General features: G+C 38.7%; 2 protein-coding genes across 3 annotated transcripts in view; both read right to left on the bottom strand.

Annotated features, from left to right (window-relative positions):
• Window positions 1-4,292, bottom strand: part of LOC122772230 (A disintegrin and metalloproteinase with thrombospondin motifs 3-like) — a 16,026-nt gene extending 11,734 nt beyond the window's left edge. Inside the window, exon 1 of the mRNA XM_044030036.1 lies at window positions 4,287-4,292. Within this exon, the coding sequence (XP_043885971.1) occupies window positions 4,287-4,292 (6 nt within the window). The remainder of the gene's footprint in view (window positions 1-4,286) is intronic.
• The window catches only part of tspan4a (tetraspanin 4a), a 130,566-nt gene that overhangs the window by 66,144 nt on the left and 49,271 nt on the right, over window positions 1-15,151 (bottom strand). The window lies entirely within an intron of this gene.

A 15,151-nucleotide genomic window follows, 5' to 3' on the forward strand; every position in this document is an offset into this window, starting at 1 on the left:
TCTCTCGTGACACTTTGATGTTCGAGTCATGTATTCTGTTTGTCTCAGGAGAATGAATCTTGCTCCTTAAATCTGCTCTCATGGTAGCAGCCTGCTGACGAGGGCTGCTGGTTTTTAATATACCCTATACTAAATATCCCGATGACTTTTGTAATATATTTGATTAAAGGGAGCAGTGGGGAAAAAACCCTGAAGATATACAGTATTCAAACAGGTTTTTTTTTTCTTTACATATCCATTTCTCTTCAAAATGTAGTTTTCTCAACAGTCCACATGATGCTTGTGAGGAATGACACAAAACAGCTGCCTAGATGTTGCTTTCACCCTAACCATAAAGGCCACGCTTCTGCAAGAGCATTTTACCTGTGATTTTCTTTGTATTCCTGACCTGCTGTTGGTGGACACGTTTTGATGCAAACCTATCTAACCAAACATTCATGCTGCATTTACACTGCATGGTGCAAGTGACCCAATTCTGATCTTTTCCATGTCAGATATGACCCATGACAGTGTGACACATGGATTCAGATATTGTCAGATCAGATTCAGGCCTCATTCATGTGGAAATAAGTCAGACATGTGCATTTGTGGGTGAAAAGTCAGGGATCAGATATTCCCTTGTAAATGCTTCTGGTAGAACGATGTAAATACACACGTGTACGTGATCTATGATCACATGACTCTCTTTCAACTTGTGCAATGAAGGGTGAGGACTCAAACCAGTGAACTCACTGTTTTTTTTAACCAGTGAGTAAGAAAGATTTCTAAATGTGATAGTAACACCACTTTCACTTCCCTTTCAGTCTAATAAACACTTTCTGGTCAGTTACCACGATTTATTTCCCCAAGTGTTCACCAATGTCAATGTGAATATCAGACATCGGTCACTTTTGGACAATGTAAGCAGATCCCCCCAAAAAATCAGATAGAGGTGACATATCAGAATTGGGCAGTGTAAATACAGCCCTAAGGGCTTGTCAGGGGTTGTGGGGTTGGTTAAAGGCCACATAGACCGGGGCTTGTCAAAAGGCCACATAGACCGGAAGCTCCAATTAACGCTGTGTTTGTGTATCTGCGTCATTACCTCGTTTATGAAACCCTAAAGTTTCAGAACAACAGTTCAGCCACTGCTGAGAAAATAGTGTTGTATTGTTTCCTGGGCTCTGTGAAGCGGATCGGCACTTCCTTAATTTGATGTCGTCATCAGAATTTCTCACCACTCCTCTCACCACCGTAGCGCCTCCTGGTGCGGGCACTAGTCCGGGCACATCCGGTTGCGTACATTCAACCGCAGAAGAAGAAGAACTACTCTTGTTGTAGCTGCTGAGATGCAGAGCATCCACCGTGCCAGAGGGGGAGCTGTGTATCTGAGAGCTGGCCTAGCTATTACATCACTTCCAGGTACCTGGCCAATCACAGGACAGTGGGAAAGCTCTCGTTGACTGGCCAATCACAACACAGTCCACATTCTAGGGGTGGGATTTTGGTCTGAAACGGCGCGGCTGACGAGAGCGTCAGTGAGGAGATATTTCGATCGGCTCGTTTGCAGCGACTAGGAGGTTAACAAGTTAATATATGCAAGTAGACCTCCATAACTAACATATATGTGTGATACAAGCATTCTATGTCGCCTTTAGGGGTTAGGGTTAGGGAGTATAGTCCTCATGGAGACCAAACCTGGTGCTAATGAGACAGAACCTCATTTCTATGGAATTGGTTACAATTTGAACATTTGTATTGTTGGTACATTAAGGTTAGAGTTAGGTATTAAGTAGTTAAGGCTTAGGGACGCAATGCGTGTCCGTAAAGGGATAGATGCACAGACCTCTGTGTGTGTGTGTGTGTGCGTGGAGAAGAAAGGGAAAAGAAAGAAGGAGGCAACATTATGGATGCAAACTGCCTTAGAACACAGAGAACAACATTAACAGGAGCAGTGTGGATGGTTTGAAGAGCATTGTTCATTGTAATACATTCAACTGTTCTCACTGTTGTGGTGTTTAAGAGTAAACTTAAACAACAACCCCATGGCGATATGCACTTGGCAGTATCTTCAGTTACATTTTATACAGCATCTGTCATTAAGTTTGCTGCTCATTTGTTAGTTTGTATCCGAGATGGAAAATGGACACTTCATTTGTGAGAGCCTGAGCTCTGGTCTGATCTTTTTGTCTTGACATTAAATGAAGATGACTATCAGTTATAAAGTTGCTTCATAGCCTTTCAGTACAGCAATAAAATGAATTAACTGTCTATATATTATATCTGGTCTTCAATAGTATCACCCGTGCAACAGATTTAGTACTTTTGAAGCATATGCTTACTACAATTTTAAGATTGCATAAAAATCCACTGGGTCTTAATATGTAATGTAGTTGCTTATGATCCCTTATGTTAGGATCGTATTACTTCACATCCGTTTTATGCTGCTGTGTTTTTTAAAACAGTTATGTGTCCCTATAGTCCATTAAAAGTGACTTTGAGCACCATCTGGGCCCAAACTCTGAACCTTAGGCTCAAAACTTCTATATTATTATGAATATTATTAACATTATTGCTAATATTCAAAAAATATTTAATGGATCCAAATCATATTTTTGTTTGCTTATGTTTGCTTTTGTTGCTGTTGTTTTGCTAAGCCATTGTGTACAACTGACACTATGCCACACACACCTTGGGCTGTTTGCAGCCTCCAGATTGGGAATTTAAAGATGCACAACATCCTGCCCCTTGTTGCTCAGGCGAGCACAAACATCAAACTTCCCTCCAGCACTTTCCTCTCTGGTTTTCTTGAAGAGTTACAGAGCAGAAAGCTTCTTTAAAAAAAATATGCAACCCCGTATAGCTGGAGCAGAACATTAAACCATTACACACAACCAACACCAGCACAATATGGAAATAATTAGGACATTTAATACATTTTTGACAAAGTAATCTTTAAGCCAGTGTAGCTGAACATGTGTTGGTCAAATAAAATTAGTGATTTGAAAAGCTCACAAATTTGTTTAAGAGCATAACTTGCCTCCTTAAAATTGCTTTTTTTAAACACCAATCAAATTAATTGATTGGAACTAATTCAACATCCCCATCCATTCTTTAATTTTGCATTCATTTACAGTTACACCCATTTTCCTTTTCATCTAGACAAAGGGACAAACACAAAAGACACTTTTCATGTCTGAAAACTGTAACTGACTTTATGACTTGGAGGAACACGGTCTCAACTGACAGAGCCCTAAATCAAAGAGTCAATAAAGGAGCACTGAAATACATTTATGTCACAATGATCTGGATTTTAGCAAGACTGGTATACTCCTGTCATAGATGTGAAAGGCACAATATACTGTATATATCCTGTAATTCAGGACATAATATTTACATTTAATATGAGTTTATTCTTTCTGAGCAAACCAAGGAAATGGCTGGCAAATCTTGTAAACCAAGGACTTTCAAACTAAAATCAGCATTTTAATAATGCTACAATTTGTCTATAATCTTGTCAATCTACAAATATTTTGAAATGTGAGAGCCTTGAAGCACAACTAACCGTAGATTGTTAGTGAGTGGGTGTTTTTTTTGGCACTCAGTAAGGCACATACCACCTCTGAGGCCAAATACTCAGAGGACAAATGTCAGAATTTTCACATCAATACCCATTTTATTTCCGGAGAGCAGCCAAATCTTGTTATGTTAAGGAATAAACTCTTTTAAGCAATATTTAATGGGTTCATTCCACCATGTTTGCTGCAAATCATAGCATTGTGTCTTGCATTGCAAGGCACAAAAGGACAATGTGATCAATGTGATTTTAACAAACTAAAAATGTCTGTTTAACTAGTCTTTCTTACTCACATGTGCTTACATGTTATTGTTCTCAGACCCTATGAGAAAGCATCCATCCATCCATCCATTGTCTCCTGCTTCATCCTCCACATGAGGGTCATGTGAGGCTGGAGCCAATCACAGCTGACATAGGGTGATTAGAGTGATAAGGCGGAGTTACACCCTGGACAGGTCACTAGTCCATCGCAGGGCCAACACAGAAACAAACAATCATCCACTCACACTCACACCTATGGTCAACTTACTTTATTTAAAAATAATAATAATAACAACAACAACAACAACAACAATAATAATAATAATAATAACAATAATTAGCCTAAGCCCCAATTTAGCATGTTTTTGGAGTGTGGGTGGAGAGAACATGTAGACTCCCCACTCTTAGTCGAACAAAGATCCAAACTGGTGCTCTTCTTGCTGTGAGGCCACAATGCTAGCCACCTCACCGCCATGTGGCCCATAAATAAAGATTTATCAAGCAAATTCACAAACTGTCCTTCCTAAAAAAATGTCCTGTGATGTTTTTCATTTGTAATTGCTTCTGCAAATCAGTTTAGAAAGATCAAAACATGAACATTGGCATTACAAAAAGGATGGAAACATAGATGAAGCAGCATAAACTCAGTCAGAAGGTGCCTTTGTTCTCACACTCCTCTTATCAATGCACAGTCAGTGTTTGCTATCATTATCATCATTACCCAAAGCTGTATGATGTAAAAGAATCAGCTGTCCACCAGCTGGTCTCACCTAACCAATCACCATTATAATCCTATCATTTTGTTGCTTCTCTTATGACTTCTCTTTGTCTCTTCTTCTTCATGCTGCATTTATGCCAATGCTCCACCTCCTCATCACTGCACAGTCTTTGCAGATTCATCAAATTCATCATTCTACACCCTGCAACAGTCTCAGCAATTCACCATCCACCATCACTACCAGTATCAGGACTCCATAGGAATCTAGCTGTGAATCAAGGCAAATGCCCTTAGTTATATTTCCACTGTGACAGCCCCGGTGCCTCTCTATTGCTCTCCATATTTGGTGTGCTCTTTGTTTCAGGTGCTGAGAAGAGTAATTAGGAGCACCTGGCCAGCTCAGTGCAGTTTGTAGGACCTGCCAGCCAGCTGCCTCAGCACCATGTGTTTTCCTCTTAGCTTAATTTAATAAATATGAGTTAGTTATTATTATTTCTCTTGTCTAGCTTTGCCTTTGTTGCACTTTATGAGCCGGCTGTAACACCACGTTGAGTCCAAACAACAAAGACACCACAGACTTAAATTTGTTATACAGTCTATATTAAACAACAGAAATAACTCAAGAGCCATTAAGTTTCAATACACTCTCCTTTCTGGGTTATTTATTGGGCCATAACCTACATTCCAAAAAATCTGTCTGCTTGGACTTGGAAGGTCAGTTCAGGACTCTCTCTAAAACCAGGATAACAAAACAATCAAAGGATTGCACATTATAATTGTCTGCTGATGGGGTCTGGTTTAACCTCTCATCTTGTTGCACTGATGAAAATCTGTTTTACTTGTTGTTCTTTCAGCTCCTCTCCTGTAAACATCTTTGCTAAGTCTATCATACTACACTGATGGAGTTCTGACATTGCCACCTGCTGATTTGTTCCAGTTTATAATGTTGCCTTTCCTTCTCAGTAAAGTGCTTCAATGCTTTCCAACTCTGGTTGCGTCTGCATTTGGTCCTTATTTCTGTTCCCACTAATGATGAACTGTGAGATTATGTGATGAGTTTGCTGGAACCTAACATCTATTAGTTTAAGCCACACATTTCCAAACAGATGCTGACTGGAAGTTTTTCAATGGTTTAAACGAGAACCTGCAGGAACGAATAATCCCAGGTTTTGAGTTGATGTGTTTACCTTATGTAGGTGTGGTCTTAATATTCCTCTGACAGTATACAGGTTTGACTAATCCGTTTCCGCCCCTGACTGCTTCACACGACAAACAAATCCCTTCCGTTTTATTTACAGAGCCTCTGCCCAGGACACAGGGCGATAAACCCATGTGAAAGCCAGGAGAATACTGTGTTAGACCATAAAACATTCTCTACAGTAACTGGTACAACAAACCCTTAAGTAGGTGTCACCCATGAGGTGTAACATGTAACACGGTGAAGAGTTCAGTGAAGTCAACGTTAATACATTTTTGAATAACAATAGAGAAATGGAAGCATAATTGGCACCAATATTGTTTGAAAAAGAGAATCAATTAAGCATCTTTAAGTCTCCAGAAAAGCACTATAGAAATTTGACATTGATATTTATTTATTATTTAATAATTTGATATAATTACTATTATTATCATTGTGATTATTGTTATTGTAATTATTACAATGCATATTGATGAACATATCAATGTAAATATGCCAGAATTAGCCAAAAGGCTACATTGCATGTGTTGTCCCTGGCAGGTCAGAAAAAATAAGAGAATCCACAGTACAAACACAGGACCACAAATACATACAGCAATAAATGTGACACATATTGACATAACATTAATGGGTTTTAAATGGATTGAAGATAGTACATTATTATTTGAGCCTAATGAAACATTTATGCAGCTGAAAGAATTAGTGACATTTATGGTTACCCTTCCATCTCTACATAGTTACTCTGCAAACTTTATAATTAAAATGCTCGGATAAAAGAGAGTAAAGTCTGTAAAGATAAATTGTTTTTGTGATTTTTTTTAGACATAAATGGATATGAGGAAGGCCACGTCTTTAAAGTACACTGCATGAACAAAAGCCACTTCATTTTATGTTAGGGAAATAGGCATTTCATCTGTGCACTAATAATTTATTAAACAGGTTTCTGGGGTGAATGTTTGCCCACAGCTCTTTCACAGCTGTCAGGAATACGTTTGATTTTACTTTCCTTTTTTGGAGTCTTGACTTTTCAAAGAGTAAACACACCTCACCAACCCACCTCGAGTAGGTCTTAGTTTGTTTTTGTTTTTTAATTCTCTTTTTACTTCCATCTAATCATTTCTTGTGTCTGCAATTTTACATTTGAGAATACAACAGAACAAGGTTGGGAGGAGAGGAAAAGGTACAATAACAATGTTTGCAACTTCAGCACCACGGACAGTGTCATAGAGGTATGGTTGAGGCCAAACAACCTAATGAACTGTCTCTCTCTTGCTCTCTCTGTCTGTCACTGAATAATAGTTATATACCTTTCTTTCTTTTTTTAATAAAACGTAAATTTAAATAGTTCAGGTCAGTTGAATTTGCTCCCATTTACAGTGGTACAACAATGAGCAAACACTGTCATCATATACACACAAAAAGCAATGGTGCAAATCAATTTCATTTTAAATTAATTAACAAATTAATGAATCAAAGAAGTTGGATTCATTTCTCTTCACTTTCATTACTGCATAGTGGGTGCGTGGTTATTATTTAAAGTCTGGTACTTCCATGTGAGTTTAAACTAAAATGTAACTGTAGAGGTTTGCTGATGCTGCCATACCGCAATGAATCATATCTAATAAAAACACACCCGTATAGATCCAACTCCAGCTTAGCTGCAATTTTGGCCATCAAACATTACTGAATAAATAACTAAGGATTGATTTAATTAAAAAATAATCAGTAAAATAAAGTCACATTATTAGTTGCTAAAGTACCAAATAAAATATGACAATTTTATTCAGATACTGTAGCTTGTGTAGCATTCAACATTTTTATTTATTAGAAAACATTTAACATTGTTAATGATGGGTATTCGTAAAAAAAAAAAAAACTTTTCGGAAAATCATATGAAATGTAGGATCAACAAGTACTGAGAGGAGGTCAAAGATAACCACACTAAATAGATTTATTTACACAGAGGACAGAGAGGAGAGATTATTCATATGCAAGTTCCTCTTACAAGGAGACAACAAGGTTAAACCAGACAATCTACCAGTCATGAATACTGATTGTCATTCTGAATTAATATTGCTATAGAAGTTGTGGTAATCAATAAAAACTCATTAGGCTCATTTGATTGTTGGAAAAAAGGAATTCCTTAGAGTATAAAGAGCATTTCCTGCATTAATTAAGGCTTTATTAACTTGTGATCTCACTATGAGTGAGTGTTTTTCCCCCCGTAACTAACTGTGGTGAAACACACAAAAAAAGCAGCACTCATTCATTCAGATGCTTTACCTAAATAAAAGTATCAACATTACTGATCACGATCAACATTATATACAGAATTTTTGCCAGTAGCCATCATTTCATTACATACTTTACCTTTAGGAGACAAGGGGGTTCAAATTTGAAATTCAGATCCAGTAATCCGATTGCAATTGCTAATCCTATTAACACTGTTAGTTTGTTTTACTGGGAGTTTGATGAACACTTTGGTGTTCAGACTGACCCACGGCATGGTAGATTCAGCTAACATTAATGAAATAGAGAATGTTTGTCTAAAAACGCAAGTGTCAGGTTTTTTTTTTATGATTGTGAGGCCAAGCAGGAAGTAGGAAGTTAGAATATAATGAATATCAACCAGGGGGTTACGTTACATGTCATTTAGCAGACGCTTTTATCCAAAGCGACTTACAAGGGAATTAAGTACAACCTGCCAGGAGTGGAGTTGAAGTTATTGCCATGATGACTCTGCACCTGGGGTACCGGCCTTAACCACTGAGCTACCCCACCACTGGGGTTACTTTGCGAAATGCAGAAATAACTCCATTTTAATGGAAGTCTATTGAAATTAGCTTATTTCTCACTTGATTTACAATGTCAGAAAATATTTTCCTGAGAATTCCATGGTGTCAATCACTAGGTTCAGCTTTTCTTCAATAGAACATAATTGCGTATTTAAGTAGTGTTTCCACTATCATAGTACTTGGTACCAGGAACTATTTTCGTACCTGCTCAGCAGAGGTTCCAAAAGCGTGCTGAGTAGGTACTATGCGATGATTGGTCAGACTGCCCGCCACTGATCGATTTTACAAGTGCCGAACAATGCCAAACTGTAGAGCAGTTAAGGTGAGACTAATTGATCCCAATTAGAGGAAAATAGTCAGAAATGTATGACATAAGTGAGTGGACACCAGTGAGATGGACAGTTTGTGAAAGACAACCCTGGGAATTTCCAGTTGCAAACCCTCAACATGTTGCGAAGTCTCAAACGTCCTTGTGGGAGTTCATATTCTAATGGCTGAGTAAGCAGATTCAGTCCCCACAACATGAGCAATGGCTTGGTGGTTTGAGAAGTAGGAGGTTCAAACACTAGCTGCATCATACCAAAGATGTTTAACTCCAGCCTCTCAGCATATAGAGAAGTAGGGGAGAATTAGGACCCACAGTTGGGAGCACAAATACTCTACTCCTTATGCAGAACCTTCCATGGAGTGTAAGACAACTGACAACCTCCCCTCTACCTCTGTGCAACATGAGCAATACCTTGAATACACAGGCACCTATGTTATAATCAGGTCTTTGTTTGCGCTGAAGCGTGCTTGCTGACATCCCATCAGTGGCTTCAGCATTTCATGAACACTGGTAAGCCCACTGACAGTCAACAATGCTTCACCTGAAGCAAGGGGCACACTTTTCCCTCACACAATGACCTACTTACCACCATGCCAAGCCTGACAGCCTCTGCTCAACCTGAAAATCAGTTGTTCTGCACACAGAAGAGGAATAAGTCTTGAAAGTCAGACAGTCTGGACTGGTCAGCAGAATAAGGGAGTTAAAGGATGATAAGGGGAGTTAGGAAGAGCAGAATGGTTCAGTGAGTAGAAGTGGTAACTTGTGCAGCAAATACTGTAGTGATTTTGATTCATAGCAATCAGATCACACTTTTATTTTAAGCCTCCTTACCAGCTCTCACCTTTTTTCCCCGCTCATCACATTTTACATTTAAATTGAAATGGAATATGTTCCATCTAAACTTGTGGCAATGGCAGATGCTACATTATCCAGTGTTACTTTTGTGATGCACACATAATCACAGATCAGACTGTGTTGCTAGTAGATTATGCCCAATATTGTGAATAGCTCTACATAATATGTACAGTAGACCCATTCTACATATGTAGACCCATTCCTTCTGTGCATGCATCCTTTTTTTCACGTACAGTAACAATAAGATGTATGTATCACTCACTGGCCACATTATTAGATACACATGACTGACTAGACTGATTAGACTTTCCTTAGTTATAGTGCAAGTCCAGTTATTTACAGTTTACAGTTTTAAGTGAGGACTGAAACAGTTTAACAGGTTCCTTGAGAAATGTTTGAAAAAAGGTTATAATGTAATGTTTTCCAAAAAGAAATGTGGTAAATTCATTTGACTATGCAAAATCCAACAGAGACACTGACATGACACTATAGACAATATTTATATATAATAATTTTCTTCAACAAATAATTCTCAAATTGGCCCTTACGACCATAATTAAGGAGAGAGAGTGCTGCATAGTATGTATCCTTGATTAATGAATATGACGACTATGCCATCCACTATACAGTACCTATTTTTGATGAGCAAACTGCACAAAAACTGCAAAAAATATTTTAATTATGAATTATTACATTATCGACTGAAGTTTTTTTATAACGTGATAACCAGCCAATAAAATGGTCTCTAGTTATATAGCACTTTTCTAGTCTTGATGACCATTCAAAGCTGCTTTACACTACAGCTTTTTCATTCACACGCATTCACTCACACTCATACTGCACATGTATCATCACTCATCTTTCATACCATTCATACGCTGCCGGCACAGCCGCCAGGAGCAACATTTCACATGTTGTGCATTCAGAGATGGTCTCCTGCATATACACTACCTTGAATTAACAACATCTATTTTAGTTGCCTTCCTTCCATCTCAAACCAGTCTGGTCGTTCTCCTCTCTGGTGTTTACACTGAGAGAACTGCTGCTCAGTGAATGTATTCTCTTTTTTGACCATGCTCTCTAAACAATAGAGATGGTAAAGCAAGGACATCCCAGTAGATTTTCTTCCCCATTCTAAAGCTCTGTTTGAACTTCATGCTACTTGCTTAAATGCACTGAGTTGCAGCTTTAACAAGCACTTATACAGGTCAATCTAATAAAGTGACCAGCGAGTGACCAGCGAGTGTTTATCTAGCATTAAAAGAAGTATTCATCCCCTAAAGCCAAGGTCACACTACAGGATCTTGGCCCCTGACTTTCTTCTTAATCGCAGCGAAAAGCCCCAGATTATAAATTGTGATTAGTTCAAACACAAGATCTGACAGAATCGCTGATGCAATGCTAACTACCAGCAGCACATAGTATCTCTGGAAGGCTGAATATCTGCGACTGTTGCAGTCTAAATCCAGTTGAGTGAAGAGTGCTGTGACTCTGTCTTGCAGTTTGCATGCCACGATCTGTGAAAGGTACTGCACTCTGATGACTTTCAAAGTTGTGCAGAGTGTGTGCAAGGCCTGGGGTGTTTTGATGTGCTGTGATAAAACCCCGCTGTAGATTCTCACACACAAGAGAAAGTTGAGAAATATGGCTACGTAGCCACCGCTGTGCAGTGTAGCCCCCTGCAGTCATCTTCCCACTCTCACTATGTGAGTCTGGGACACATTAAATACTCATTTGGGCTAGAAGCATTGCTTAAATCTGACTGTGTGTGTCTGTTGATGTGTGTGAGGTTCTCATGTTTGTGTGATCTTCCTTCACTGCCCTGGATTAGACACTGTTTCTTCTTCCTGTATCATTGTCTGTGCTCTGTTGACATAAAAGTACTCTAATCGAAGAAATGACTGATCGTCATGAAACGTATATCCTCCTCTAGCTTTATGAAATATGGTGATATAAATGTTTCCTGTCATTTGAAAAGACACTTCAAAACAACACATAGATCTTTTCTGATTTGACACCACTCTCAATAGAACAATATAAAGTGTCTGTGCCTCACAAACATGCTTCAAACCACTGTAGGGAAAATAAATGTCAGGCTATGTTGAGTCCAGGCACAACACAACTTGGTAAGGTTGAGAGAAAGATCAGTGTTTGGCTGGAAATAACTACTTACTGATGTAAAAGGGACATCAGTGAACCTTTGTGCCTTTTTGTGTACCTGTTTCCTCATTGTTGTAAAGATGCCGGTTGACAAACGGGTACTTTTTCTCAGATTTGGTTGTTTTATTGTGAGAAATACCACCATTGTGTGTAGATATGAAGGTGAATGATACTCTCTGCAGTGTTTGAATACGGAATAATGCAGTTCCTTTGTCTTGTAGGTCGATGAATCATTTTTATGTGGAAGCTGTGTTCCAGTGGTCGAGAGAATAATATAACATAACAAAGCTTATAGGTAAACAATATAAATGTGTGTAATTTTACAAACGCCACTACACTGTGTAATGAGTGTTTCAAATCTAAGCTAACCAAAAACTGAAATGTTTTCTATTCCATCTTCGAGATAATAATGATTACAATATTAATAATTTGGTTTAAGGTTAGGGAATAAATGTGGTCATGGTTAAACTGTCAACAGAAAACAGGAAATGAACAGTGGTTTGCTGTGTCCCTCAAGTTATTAAGCAATCCATTCACCCATTGCAGTCCCTGTATGGCTCTATAGTCAGGTTTCTAGCCAGAAATCCAGCAAAAGAAATACAAGGTTATTTAAAATACTACACAGCAGCTCATGCTAATCCATTGCAGAAGAGCAACAAAATGGTGTAAAGACAAGGGCCCTATTAAAAACTCAAATTGTGAGGCCAAAAAGAAAAACAGATCCTATCATTTTTACATTTCTTCAGTCGAATGGAAGCTTAAATCAAATGATTCGTGTACTGTATGACATGATTTATTTACTGTCTGTTTTCATTCTACACTTCAGTCGAGTATCCAATATTTTGTTCAAAATGTGTTGAATTATTTATTTCCGCTACATTTTTGTGTGTGCATAAAAATATGGTGGATGGAAACTAACCGTATAACAAAATCACTTCCTTCCATAATTATGACTCTTGCCATAAATATGTTACTGCTTCAGGGACTTGCCACTAGAATGTGAATATTTGTCATTATGAAGTTTTGCTGAACCTCCATTAAACTGCTGTTTTGTTGCTGTTTTTTTCAAGAGAAACATTTTATATTTCTGGTCAAATGAGGATAAAATATAGTTAATTATATAGTGTAGGTCTGCCTCGATGGGAGACCACTAGAGCAAATGCATTCTAATGTAAAAAGCCTGCAGTGTATCTTAACATAACCTCTCAAGTGATACCTGCCCCCGCACTCTTACTGGGCCTGTGCTGCCCGCTGTAATCCCAGTCATTCATAATAATAAACACAGTCATAATGAAACGATGCCACCACAAGCACAATTATGCTAAGGTCTACTGTCACTGCTCTTTAACGCCTGGGAGAGGCGACGTGTATCCTGTAGCTGTGACATGTTTCATTCTGGAGCATTTTTAAGACAAAAAGAAAAGTGGGTCTCCTTTGACTTGTTGAGCCTGATGTTGGTCCACTCAAAAAGCCTCTAAAATTATGTTTTAAGAGACGACAGGTCACTAGTAACACTGCTGAGCCAAAACACAGCCTCTCCACAACCATCTATAAATAAAGTAGTGGAGAATAGAAGACCTATAGTGAAGATGGAGAAAGGAAGGGAGGGAGAGGAGGAGAGACACTGCAAAGGGTAATCAATAAATCTCTAATCTCTTGAGTTTTCTCTCCTCCCCCTTCTCCTCTCTGCAAGCAGGAACACACACATACTCTACACAAACACTTGTGTACTCGCATACACCTCCAGCTGCCTGCAGGTCTGCTCTCATTATGGTGACTGGGATTGGGAGGAGACAGATTTGTTCAGTGGCGCCTGGTTTGTCAGACATGGTGACAGCAGTCATCAAGTCCCACGGCAAAGTCATATTGGAGGGACCAGCTCTCACACAGCTAATATGCTTCATCTTATTTCCCTGATGCCAGGTGCTACAACTGCCCCATAAATCATGTGATGCCCAGGTGAACATCCTCAAAGAAAAATGCACTGGCAACTATTAATTTAAAACCAGCAGCTCTACAGAAACACATTATTTTTTCATATTTAATGCATTTTATGTCATGATGTAATAACCTCATCCTCTGAGCCAAGGAAGAGAAGTTGAGTCATTTGACCTTCTACTACTGGTGACTCAGTTCCAAAGCCTTATAGATCATCAAGGCTTCATACTGGAAACGATCTCACTTTCTGAGCAGCGATTTTCAAATTGATTTTGGAGGACGGTTGAGGTAAATTACCACCGGCCCCCAGTTCCCTAAAGTGTTGTCTAATCTTAATGTGGCCTAATTTGAGAACAGGTTCTGTCTGCTCATATAATTTTGACATAAGTAAAGTATTTACTTATGTAAGATTCCTCCAGGACCGGGATGGAATCATATCACGATAATAGGAATGGTAAGAGCCAAGTGAAGTACTCCCAGGAGCTGGGGAAATATGAATCCAGGTCCACCTGACAGTGAGTGCAGAGGCATGGGCACACACATGGAGACACTCACAAAACAAATTTAGTCACCAGTAAACCTAACCTGTATGGTTGCTTTTAAGGGGTTGAGCACAGAGCCTTGTTGCTGTGAGGCAAAAGTGCAACAAAATCAGTATGTTTTGAAGGAAATGTAATGTTGACCAATCTATGTTCTGCGCTGTTATAATCATCATCAATGAGACATGGCAGTTGCTGAAGAAACTGCAGTGGGATTGATGCTTTCTACCCAAACTGAATTCAATCTGGCATGCTGCATTAAGTTGGTATGAATGAATGAGAAGTTGAAATGATGAGTACAAGATTCTACATGAATGTCTGAATGCTTAGAAAGAAGTTGAATATTATTGCAAAATGAGGGGTGAAAAGTAGAAAACATATCTAAAATCTGAATACTTCCATTAGGGCTGTCACAGTATGAAAAAGACTCTATCACAGAGGAAGACAAGATACAACACAACCACACATGACGTCACGTCGTAATAACACTGGTTCCACCAGAAACAATGGCCACTGACATGGAATGACATTTTTAATGGCGAGGTCAGTTATGCTGGATGGTTCTCCTCTCACTCAGAGCTGCAGTTGAAATTCTTTGGTACTCACACTGTATGAAACCAAACACATTTATCTGCATCCTGGTAAAAAAGTAAAAAATTGAAAGTGAAATTTGTGCTGGAACTGGAGAAAAAATGGACTCTCTCCAGTCTAGAGTGTGATGCAATCCGCGAACCTTCCACACAATTCACACTGTAAATGTAACATTCCTGGAATAGAGTGAAATTTCATGAACGTCACGAAGG

This window comes from Solea senegalensis, linkage group LG7 (genome assembly GCF_019176455.1).
Source record: "Solea senegalensis isolate Sse05_10M linkage group LG7, IFAPA_SoseM_1, whole genome shotgun sequence".
Classification (NCBI taxonomy): Eukaryota; Metazoa; Chordata; class Actinopteri; order Pleuronectiformes; family Soleidae; genus Solea; species Solea senegalensis.